Consider the following 12699-nt stretch of genomic DNA (forward strand, 5'->3'; position numbering starts at 1 on the left):
GGAGGCACAGCATGACACGATATCATCAGCAGAATCGTCGACGGGGGATGAATTGCCGTCATCGCCGTCATCGCCGTGGTCGCGTGGGAAACTGCCTTCATGTGTAATGAAACTGTTGAGAGCCTCACAGCGGAAATATGGTATTGCTCCTTCGATTCAATATCCTCTCGGCAAATGTCTGCCGATGCCGACGGCAGACGAATGCCTTTGTTCCCGCGAAATGTGACGTAACTGAAGCAGCTCACCGGTTGCGATTCAAGAAATATGTACTTTGGAATACTGTGGCTGGACACTGAGGTGCTCCATGTGTCCTACTGCTACGTGAGAGAAAACGACGACTACGCCCTTATCAGGAACAGCGATGTGAACAAGTGTGTTCATTCGCGTATGCCTTCAGTTTGTTATCATTAAACTTACGTACATATCATAATTTTACGCTGCCCATGGTACATGCAGGAACTTTCGGCACGTTGCCTACAAACAGCTTACCAGGTGGCTCTGGGGACCATTAGGAAAGCACTGCAGAAAAATCCTCGAAGCATGTGCTGTACATGCCATAATGGAACACTTTTCTTCTGAAGCATACAAAGTTTTTCCTTTTTGACGTGTGATGCAGTAGGTGCCGTGACTCTCTCTCACTCTCACTTCTCTTTCAGGTGCTTGTGGGCAGCATTGAGCGCCTGCCATCTTGACAGAGGTCAGGGGTGGGCAGTAATGCCATTTTTTCGTATTATAATACTAATACAAATAGTTTTTCAAAATGTGTATTGTAATACATAATACTAATATTGTATTATAATACATTATGGTAATAAAGGAATACAGTACGTAAATTTTTCAAAAGCCCAGGGCATACACAACATTTATTTCGGAATTTACAGTGCCTGTTGTATGAAACAATAGATGCATTACTGATTATTTAACAACATTTTCTCAAAAATTCAAGCTTTGAGTCAGTGGTGGATCCTGGGGGGCGGCATCTCACTCTGTCTCCTCCCCCACTACGAGCCCCGGTAAAGAAGCTGCCCCCCCCCTCCAACCTAGGGTCTGGATCCGCCCCTGCTTCGAGTGTCTCCTGTATGGTTGAAGCAAAGAACGTTTTGTGGCATATTGAACATGCCACCCTCCCGAGCTGACCCCCCCTCCCTGCGTGGGAGGGGGCGAAAATTCCCCACGTACCAGAAGTAGAAGCCGGCCCTGGTGCGTACATTAACCTTGGACACAGAGCTAGAAACACTTCTGATTGTTCCTTATTTATGTCCCGGAAATTTTATGACCTGGGAGAGTACTAGTGACTAATCTCCAGAGGAGTAGGTGTTCAAAGAGCGGATGACCTGAAACGTGTGGTGTGCTGACACGCCTGACCCCCCTATCCCCCTGCTGAAGCGCATACGGGGTGAACGAACAAGTCAAATTCCAAGAAGTGTTATTAGGGTATTATAATACTCGTAATACACGTTTTCGCATATTATAATACGTAATACAGATACTTTCATGAAACCTGTATTACATAATACTACTACAAAATAGATTACAGTAATACTATTATAATACAAAGTACTGTACTACATGCCCAGCCCTGACAGAGGTACACTGGCTGATTTGGTCGTAAACACTGCTTGATCACGAGAGTATCCCTTTCATGCACAATAGAGGTCTGCTATATACCCTTCTGGAGTAACCAGACAACCAATACACAGCAAAATACATTCTACAGACACCAAAGCTGGTAAATATTGCTTTATTGATCACTGTTTTTATGAATGAACATACAAGTGATAGCAGTAAACAAACAAACAAGGAATGAGAACATCCCCATACTGTATCCATATTCATTTGCAAGTGCTTTATCTCCTACCACTCTGCCCTCAGAGCTCTCCAGACATTTCCTGACACCATCGGACTTCGATCGTTATTGTGACGGGGGTCGTTATTTTATTCCCCTAATTCCCACCAGCAATGGGGTAGAGTATCGCCTGTGGCGATGAACCTCCCCACTCTCCAAAGCCAAAATAAAGTTGTTGTTGTCCTACCAACTAGTAACCCAATGCATTCATGCTCTTTTTTATTCATTTCAATGCACAGGTGTTTGCTACCAACTTGTTCCAGTCCATAAGCTCTAAGAGAACATAGGCTATCACCTTGCCTATCTAACATCACGAGTTCATGACTTCATCAGTATAAGAAGGCCTCACGTGGGGATATGCCAATGTCTTCAACAGAGGCTTCTCTATCATTGACTCCACATACATGTGAAGAAAAATTTTAGAGGTTTACTGTACACATCCATCTTCGTAACCCTTTCGCAATTTCCTATTATAAATTTTCCATGTTTTCCCTCATACTACTCCAATGGCAGTTATTGGTGCGGGCTCAGGGCTTTTGCAGACCGCGAGTATTTCACTGTAGCTTACGTCGTTGCCAGTTGTCGGTGTTTCACCAGGAGATGATCTACATCCTCTGCCAAGGAAAGATAATATGGTCATGACTAAGTGTCTTCCCTGTGCTCTTTATATCGAAACATTCTCCGTAATGGCTGTCACGGATGTTGATAGCGTGCTGGGTCAAACCCAGACAATTATCTCGAAGTTAGTATACACTGTTTCCTGAATGACAACTCACTTGTATACGTAAGCTCATACTTCTTCACATCGTAAGCAGAAGCTCTGGAGTTCTCTCAGAATTGGAACTACACCTGTAAAGGTGGTTACAAGTATGTTGCGCCCACGGGTTTAGCTCAGCACCTGCACGGGACTTCACCGCAGCCTCAAGCTTTTTTTAACCCTCTGTTACAAGATCTTGTGGACTACATGTCCCATAATCATTTCCAAGCATGGCAATTGCATATTGAGATTGTTTACTATAAGTAACTACAAGCTAGTTCTTTTTACCTTTTACGTCATTGTTGCAGATAGAATTATTGTAACAGAAAATTCACGTACGCAGAGCTCGTGTGCCTTCTTTTGTATTTTTTTTTCACCCTCAATCCTTTCTAACAAGAATTTGTTGAGTTTGAGTTTGATTATAGAAAAAAAGGGAAGATATTGAATTCGTCACTGACGAATTCTGCTACTCCCACAAAGGAAATGAAATGAGTGAAAGGAGAAACAAAAGAAAAGAAGAACGGTTTCCCAAGGTGAAAAGCTAAAAATAGAAGGACATCACCCCTCCAAATCACCGAACTGTACGTGCATATGCGTAGCTACAACCCCTACAAGTGAGCTGAAGTGCAAGAAACAAAACTGGAACGGGGAACTCGACGACGCATGCCTAGCATGCGGTCCTAAAATACAGATTCCATCTCACTGCTCACTATGAATTTGACAAGCGCTGACAATGCCGCATCTCTCTTCCCGGGTTCCCATACACCCAGCACCTTGACTATATCGAAGGTTCTATTGTCCAAGCGGTCTAGAGCAAACTTCAATGTAGCCCTTTGGGATGCATATCTTGTGCAGTGCATAACGATGTGTTCCGTGTTTTCCACAGATGCACACACTGGACAGTTTGCTGAACTAGCCCTGCCGACTTTACGGAGAAACTGTTGGCCGTACGGAACGTTAAGGCGAAACCGATGCAAGAGTGTTTGTATAGGTCGCGGTATGCTGGACGGAACACGGAATTTCAGATCCGGGTCAATCTGATGAAGCAAGGATGACCGCCTGTCGACTTGTAACCATTGCCTTCTGCAAATGTCTTCTGTCAGCAATTTTAACATGCGCTTCACATCTGACGTGGAATATATCACCGTGTGTTCCGTTGACGATAGGTGCGCTATGTCCGCCATCTCATCTGCAGCTTCATTACCGCGTATGCCAACATGTCCAGGAATCCACTGAAGCAGTATGTCGTGGCCAGTGTCTACTGCTTTCTTGTATGCGATGAGAATGTCCCGTACTATTGGCGCCATACAGCCACGTCCCAAGAATGATGTTATGGCTTGGAGGCCGGCCTTTGAGTCGCAATATATGACCCATTGCGCAGGCTCCTGGCGTGCGGCCACATACTGCATTGCAAGCTGCATGGCTACCAATTCCGCAGCTGTCGACGATGTTCTGTGGGAAAGCCTTGCCATTCCTTCGATACTATGCTGTGGTACAACAAACGCTGATGAAGACCCAGACGTTGACGTCGACCCGTCTGTGAAAATTGCGGTCCTAGCACGATGGCTCTCCATCAGAGACAGACAGTACTGTTTCAACACTGGGGATGGTAGTGAAGCTTTTTGGTGATATACGCCAGGAACAGTCAGCGCGATACGAGGAAGTTGCAGTGTCCACGGAGGATCGACCGCCGTTAATGTCAACTGTGCTTTTGGTAAAGCACTGTGATGTGGAGCTATCACGTTGATGAATTGCGAATTTCGACGTGCCACCTTCCTTGCAAGGGGGTGTTTGTGATGCCGCGTGCATAGACGAACGTACTGCCGCACTGTTTCCTGCGTCCTTAGTACATCTAATGGAAGTTCTCTGGCTTCTACTGTAGTTAGGACATTTGACGTTGCACAAGGTACACCGAGGCAGACTTTTAAGCTTTTCGATAGTACGCTTTGGAGTGTCCTCTCTGATGTGTCGCTTATTCCATGCAAGTACGGGAAAATGGTAGGCCATCATCTGCCGAATAAGTGCCTTATGTACGGCGAGAAGAGACGCTGTCGACATTCCCCAGCGGGAGCCGCTGATGCGCCGTAGGATGTTGATGCGTGCGTCAGTTCTTTCCCTGAGGTGTTTAATGTGCGCAGCCCACGAGAGCTGCGAGTCTATTATTACTCCCAAAAACCGGTGATGAGACACTCTCCTTACTGGCTGGTCGTCAAGCTTCAATTGAAAAGTCTTCATGTTCTTTCGACTGAATGGAAGAAATACAGTTTTCTCGACTGATATGTCCATGCCCCTCTCCGTTAAGAAGGAGACCGTACAATCTAAGGCATTTTGAAGACGCTGCCGCAATGCGGGCATCTGCACACCAGAGCACCATATACAGATGTCGTCGGCGTACATACTAATGTGCACGTTCTTCGGCAACCGTTGCGGTAGGTTCGCCATGACCACGTTGAACAGCAGGGGACTCAACACGCCGCCCTGTGGCACCCCGCTTGATAGGCCATGACTGTCACTATTCCTGTCTTCAGTTTGCACATACACTGACCTTCCTGCAAGGTAGTATGCGATCCGCCGTAGAGACCGACCTTGTATTCCTAGGCTATACAGATCATATAGGACGTGGCTGTAACTGACCGTGTCGTACGCCCTTTTGATGTCTAAAAATGCCGCCGCTGTCGTGCGACCTTGCGCGCGTTCATGTTCTACGAAGGTCACCAGGTGTAGTACGCTGTCCATAGTGCACCTGCCCTTTCGGAAGCCAGACATGCATTCTGGAAGCAGCTTTTGTGTCTCGATGACCCATTCCACTCGACTTAGCACCATCTTTTCCATTATCTTACACACGCAGCTCGACAAGCTAATTCGCCTGAAGGATGCCATATCCCTGGGAGATTTCCCCGGTTTCAGCAAGGGCACTACTCTGGATATTTTCCATATCGCAGGAAGTTTGCCCTCATTCCAGCTCTTATTGATTAGACATAATAAAGTCTTCTGAGCGTTGATGTGTAGGCTACGATACGGATATGCTTGTCGGTAACGCCGTCGGGACCTTGCGACGATTTACATCTTGAACTTGAAGCGGCGTCAAGTTCTGCTAGGCTGAAATCAGCATCCAAGGCCGCACATCGCGCGTTATCGGTCAGCACAGTACTCCGTTTGGCATTTCCCACTGATACATGATATGCAGTTGTCGTGGATGATAAAGATGGCCTAGTAAACAGTTTGCAAAATTCATTTGCGGTAGACCTCTCATCAGTATCGTGATGAATAGCCAGAGCCCGGAAAGGGTAAGATTGCCAGTTTGCTGCCCCAAGCGACCGGACTACCTGCCATACACGCGTCATGGGTGTGAATGGCGAAAGTGTGTAACAGAAAGACCGCCACTGTTGCCGAGATAATCTTTGTAGGTGACGCCGTATTATACGCTGTAGCCGGCATGATTCCCGATAGTCGTCTGGGTTTCCGGATCGTCGGAATCTCCTTTCCGCTCTGCGTCGAATCGCACGAAGCCTTTCGTATTCTGCATCGAGGCGTGTGTAGGTATTGGGCACCGTGATAGCTTTCAATGCAGATTCCGCGGTTTTTTTCACCGCAGCTGCAAAATCTTCAGCTGTATCTGTAGCTGCGCGGGCGGTGTCACGAGCTGATTGGAATTTATAACGCGACCAGTCCATTACATTCACGCGTCGCCGTTTTTTCAGTGACCCTGAAGGACGGTGCTCAATGAGCACTGGCATATGGTCACTCCCCAATGAGTCAGTATGCGTGCCCCACTCAATACGATGAGCAATTTCAGTGGAGCATAGGGTGACATCTATAGAGCTGTGGCAACGCAGGCCGCGAAAAAACGTTGATGACCCGTCGTTGAGAACAGTGAGGTCAAGGTCAGTCACTACACTTTCAAATATTCGCCCACGAGCGTCAGTGTGCTGGCTGCCCCACAGTACACTGTGGGCGTTCATATCCCCGCAAACAATGACCTGTGCAGGAACGCCAGCAAGTAGGCCTCTGATCTGTTCCTCGGTAACCCTTACGTTCGACGCTACATACGCACTGGTCACAGTAATGTAGGTGCTCTTGAGTCGAACGCGGCACGTGACGTATTCGAAATTTTCATTTGTCGACACCCGTATGAGGGCACACGGTATGTCCTTTCGCACGCACAACATGGCTCTACTCTGGCTATTGGGTCGACGGGAGAAGTGCACCCCATAGCCTGACAGTTTGAAGGCGTCATCGACTCTAGGTTCACTCAAGGCCAATATTGGGAAACGATGACGGAAAATGAAATTACGAAAATCTCCCATTTTCTGCTGTAAACTGTTACAATTCCATTGAAAAATAGTAGCAGACTTGATTGCTTTAGTCATGTGGAGGTTCATTCAGCCGTCGACGCAGGTGATCCTGGTGTAGGACTGCCTCCATTGCTAGTATAGCTTGTACCTCTGGAAGATCCCCGGAGGTCGGGTGGTCTCGTAGAATTGCGCGTAAGACAGCAAACAGCAAGGGCACGATAATATCTAGTACTTCTGATGACGATCTGCTACAGTTATCTTTTGCGGTTTGTCTAGGAGCCCGATGTAAGGACTCTTTCGACCTGGTATTGTACGCTGAAGTGGTCTTCCTGTCGGAGGGCTCAGGGAAGGCCTCCTCGAGATGTTTCAAGCTTACGTGATATTTAGAGGCCGCTACATTGGCATGTGTTAGATCCCTTCGGCTTTGCTGATACTTGCTTCTTCGTTAAGTTTTGCTTTGGTGGTTTCGAGGTAGTGAGCTGGAGAACCTCTTGCTCGACGGCCCTCACGAATTCTGGGTTCGGTGGAGCCAATTTGCTAGTGTTAGAGCGACCGAGAGTCACTCTTTGCACCTGCGCGGCGGCAGCCGCTTTAGCTATTCGGCATGTGCCGTAGGTTGCTGTATGTGCGAGACCGCAATTTGCGCACTTCGGTTCTCGCCTCGCAGAGCATACCTTATAATCATGCGACCCTGAACAGATCTTGCACCGTTCTTCATTCCTGCAGTGCCGAGCAATGTGTCCAAAACGTTGGCAGCGGAAACATTGGGTTGGGGGTGTGACGTATTCATTTACCGCATAACTGGTGAAACCCAGCCTTACTTCCGCTGGAAGGGGTTGTCCTGGTTGGAACGTAAGGATCACGCTGTCTTTTTCCAGAGGGCTGGATGTGCCGTCGTCAGCTCGGATGAATACGACTTCTCGCTTCACGGTTATGATACCGTAAGAGCTCAGATAAGCTTTTAGTCGCTCTTCAGAGTACTGCATGGGGACTTTACATATTCTCCCCATAGTCTGAAGATATGATGATGGCACAAACGCTTCGACTGCGACAGTGGCGACTTTGTCAATTTGGAGCAAGCTTGTGGCTGAGGCTTCAGATGCGACATTAATAACTAAGCTTCCATCTTTGTTAATTCTGTGAGAAATGATTTTCTCCTGAGTTCCTTTCAATGATGTCTGTTGCAATTGTATTGTGGTCTACATCCCAGAACGACTGGGCTGGGTCTTTTGGTTTAAAGACAACAGGAATGCCCGTGAGACGGTTCTTCTTGTATGAAACCACCTGGAACGGTGTTGGGTCGTCGTCGATTTCAAAGTTCACTACTGTATCTTCAGAATCCAGGTTTGGGTCCTCGTGATTAGGATTCTGCCTCTCGAACTCATCATATTCATCACGAGGCCGTTTTGTGGGGGGTTCAGAGTGCCTAGGGTGAGCAGCACTTCTGTCAGGTGGCTCTATTGAGGTTGTATGCTGGGAGCGTTGGCCGTCCATTGTTGCTGTAGCGACCCGAGCCCGAAGCCCGAGCGAAGGGGCCCGAGGTGTGACTCGGTGTGATGGATTGAGGTGCAAAGCTTGCCTTTCGTAAGAATCGTTGCAGAAAATTCCGTAGCTCGATAGACACACGTCCGATTGGCGCGAGCACTTCTTCGTTTTTTTCAAGAATTTGTATTTTCTTCTCACCACCTTCTTTGTCCCCTTTCTCTAAAGTACATCAGTATAAATATCTGTACCAAGTGTGTGTGTGTGTGCGTGCGTGTCTGTATCGTACCTGATGAAAGAAGGACAGACTCTATTCGAAAGCTTGTGTTTTAGTAAAATAAATTATTTGAATGTTTCAGTCGGTGAGAAGTGTGCAATGCACTGTAAGTGCTGCATTTCTCAAACAGTTCTAACAGTTCTGAATTTGATGTACAGAGGGCACAACACTGCAAAGCAGAAAAGCTTTTAGTATCAGCAGGCTATGTACCATTCAAAGCTGTTGACTCAACAGCTGGTTCCACCAGTGGTGAAGCTATTGTCATATCATGCGCCTGCAAGGAATGCAGAAGTTAAAACGTTAAACAAAACAAGAGCTTGACCCACCTTTGAGCATGAGTGTGTATGGACAATATGTGTTGAAATCATCACTGGATAAAGGTTGAGAGGTGTCGACGGTAAATCATCCGTTTGCACACTTTTTTCAATCACACAATCATCCGATTTTCACTTTCTTGTCAGCACGATGGAAGCCTGTGTCGTTGATATAAATGAATAATACGTTCAGTATCTATAGCGCAAAATTTATCTGATGCTTATATCCTCCTGCGAGAGCATAGGGCTCCCCAATGGAAGGGGGATGTTCTGTTTGATAGATTACGCAGCGCATAGGCATCACAAAGATCAATCTGAATTTGAAATGAACTATACCTATATATGTATTATTCCTGTGTATCGGTACATACCTCATGTGCACTGGTGTTCGCATCGTCAGACATCACAAGCAGAAACACTGGTGTCGGAACTGCGGTCCGTTTGAGAAGTTTTCGACCGTCCGCTGCTACCATTTCGTACGAGTCGTCAGAGAAATGGGTTGAGAAAATACGGCGTGGATCACGAATGTATTAACCAAGCGCTTGCAACCACTTTCGTTTCCCCGCATTATCCGTTGGAATCCCTTATTTCTTTTGTTTATTCTCAGTCCCTTTTTCTTTTCCTTCCTTCTTTTCTTTTCTTTCTCGGAATAGCGAGCTGGCAATAGCCTGGCTGACATTTCCGTTTTCCTTTTTTCACTCTATTAAACATATCCCCCCCCCTTGTCGAAAGAGTCGAAAGAACACACTTGTTGTATCTCCGAACACCACAGTACATAGCTGGCATCGGTGCCAGGTGAAGTTCTGTTCAATTTCGCCAGGAAATCAACTTTTTTGCATACACAAACCTCGCCAGAAGCAATACACGCCGTGCGATGTGGTTGGGAGGAGAGCAAACAGAGAGCGCTGACCGCGCTGACAGTATTTTGAGATACTATTTCTTCGATATTTTGAAAAATTGTCCCAGTTATTCTTGTTATTCTAGAAGTAGTGTTTATTGGTTATTAGTAGTCGGTCATAGCTTCTTCGTGTATTACTTAGGTATCACGTGACGGGGTACTCCCATCATGACTTTTTTAGCTGTTGCGGGGTGTAACCTACCATTCGATTGAAGTTTTCTAATTAATGCTATGTAGTAATTAACGCGCTTTGTGTGCTTAGGCTGCGTGTGCGGTATCACACAGGCATGGCAGGTCGCACACAGAAACAGGGGGGTCAAATTTCACTTTACAGTTCTTTAACTCTATGTCCGAATGGCAGCAATTTGGAATCATCACGGCAGCACGGGTGTACATGCGGACTTACTGCTACCACTGCTACCTTAGCAACGTCTCCTACCATTCTCAGAGCGAAGGAATTGCGGTAAGAACGAATGTGCAACGAGGTCTCACGAGGAATCTTACTACGAAATGGTCTATGAAGTACGAGCTAGTCCGTAATAAAATATAGTTAATAAGAACTCAGCTGCAGCTATTTATTGCTGGAGCAAAAGTGTGGGTAGGACACGCGATGAACAACACAAAAAAGAAAATCATCACCGAGCTTGCTCACCTAAAGCGTTTACTTTTACGTTAAATTTCGAAGCTTAATTTTTTCTTATCGTCTGAGTTGACCCAAAAAACGAGTGCAGGATGTCATCAGATGACTCTTCCCTGACTGTACATGCGTGATGCATTGAGGACGTCCTCAAGACAGCCACAGAAGGACGAGGACATCCTGAGGACTACGCGTGTTCTTGGCCTAGTAGATGTTTCCGATTTGATGCCTTTGTCTTCTCGGGCTTTCTCAGGAACACTCCAGCTGGCGCAGTATACACTCCGTTTTAGACACATGATCTCTGCGACATCATCACTTCTCATAATTACAGTAGCCAAACTATAAGAATATTGACAGAGGCCTGTGCCAAACGCGATTCAATGTGGTGCTTCATAGGGCGCTGGTTCATGATACACTTAAAAAACAAACTTTTCATGTGCTATTGCTTTTTTTTATTGAAAGTCCTTCCATGCTTTGTCAAAACGTTTCATTGTTTTGCATTTTTGGACTGGTGGTTACACAATTTCAGCGAACGGCAAACACAGTCTGGGGATCACATGATGATGGTACTTTGGTGCAACGTGGCTCTACGCCGTAGCGGAGCTACGCGATCGCTCGCCCTGTTATCTCTTTAAAAACCTGGTTTAGCTCCCTCACCGGGTAGGTCCAGGTTCTTCTCGGAACATTGGTGTTTCATTGTCTTGCGTGCGTGTGTGCGTGTGTGTGTCTGTGCGTGCGTGTGTGTGTGTGCGTGTGTGTCTGTGTGTGTGTGGGGGGGGGGGTTGGCGCTACCGTCTTCGATAGTTGTCACCAATAGTTGGTTGTGCTGGGTTGGTTGTGCAACGATAAGCTGGGAATTTGCTCAAACTACGGATTCGACGAAAATAAATTCGACTTGCGTGTGGCCGTGTGTTGGTCGTCGGTAGGTAAACATGTGTCCCGCTTCTTCTGCGGCTCTTTCTCTGCATCTGTGCTATATTTTGTCACGCGTGTCGTTCCAACGATTGATGATTCCAGCAGAAATGCTTCACAATAATAGCTAAATAGATAACGTCCTTCACGATGTAAATTTGGAGGAAGCGAACTGGAAGACGTGTCGGTACGATCTTGACGTAGCAACAACAACAACAACGAAGCACACTTCCAGGTTGGCGGCTTGGCTATGTGTGAGATGTCCCTCTCTGCGGCACCGCGATCGCTGAGACGCCTTTTTAAACGGATGTGTGAATGAGCCTTTAGAGAGTATTCCTCAACGTTTTTCAACTCTACATAAGCTCCTTGCTGGATAACCAAACCATGTATTCTGAAGGCGACAAATTCGAAATAACCATTACATCTACGTCTCATTTCAACTTGATCCCTTTCTTGTAGTGCAAAGTTTCATCGTGCAACGGTGGTCGGAATGCGAGCAATATCTTGTGTTTCTATTTCTTCAAATTTGCTGCCCAATTTTCCATTTGCTGCAAATCGTCCAACTCGATGAATACTTTTGCATCTTTCTGCACGTTTCTCATATTTTTTTTCTAAACGTTACAGGAAGGAATAATAAACAAAACTCATCGGATTCAACCCTCGATTACGAGTGCCCGATCTGCTGATGGACAACTCGCCCACGAAATATATTGTACTGAAGAAGGAGGGGGCGACTACGACGTAGGTACGGGTAATGCCTGTCGTTTGCGGTGTTTCAACGCCGCTACTTTGTATATTCTCTTTGTACTGTCCTACCTTAATAACTCAAAACGGAAATATAATGAACACACATACCGCAAGGCACAGTGGTTTTTATATGATACGAAATGAGCACTCAGGGTGCCACAGTGATCTGACATGCCTGAATGAAGTGCCCCGAAAATTCCATTTGGGTTCCTGTACCGCGACGTCGGCGATCCAAACGAGGCGGCACTCTATCACATTGCTTGAGGGGGCGAAGATGGTGAATGATACGTTATCTGATACGCTAATGAATCTACGTTCGTCTTTTTTTTTTTTTTTTACGAACGTTTTTCAGGCCTCACGTGTTGAGCCCTCGATGCGAGTCCACTCATGAGGTAAACAATGCCTCCGGAGCTAAACGCATCTATAACATATCGGAAAACAAACATATAAAAACGTATGACCTCAGTTAGAGATGGCCTATTATCAGAGATGTGTTGTAAATACTTTTTAGTACTTTAACTATATAACTGCTAA

General features: G+C 46.3%; 1 protein-coding gene across 1 annotated transcript in view; it reads left to right on the plus strand.

Annotated features, from left to right (window-relative positions):
• The window catches only part of LOC135385080 (venom metalloproteinase BumaMPs1-like), a 177992-nt gene that overhangs the window by 68118 nt on the left and 97175 nt on the right, over positions 1-12699 (plus strand). The window contains exon 4 of the mRNA XM_064614258.1: positions 12043-12163. Coding sequence (XP_064470328.1) covers positions 12043-12163 — 121 coding nt within the window. The remainder of the gene's footprint in view (positions 1-12042; positions 12164-12699) is intronic.

This window comes from Ornithodoros turicata, chromosome 1 (genome assembly GCF_037126465.1).
Source record: "Ornithodoros turicata isolate Travis chromosome 1, ASM3712646v1, whole genome shotgun sequence".
NCBI lineage: Eukaryota > Metazoa > Arthropoda > Arachnida > Ixodida > Argasidae > Ornithodoros > Ornithodoros turicata.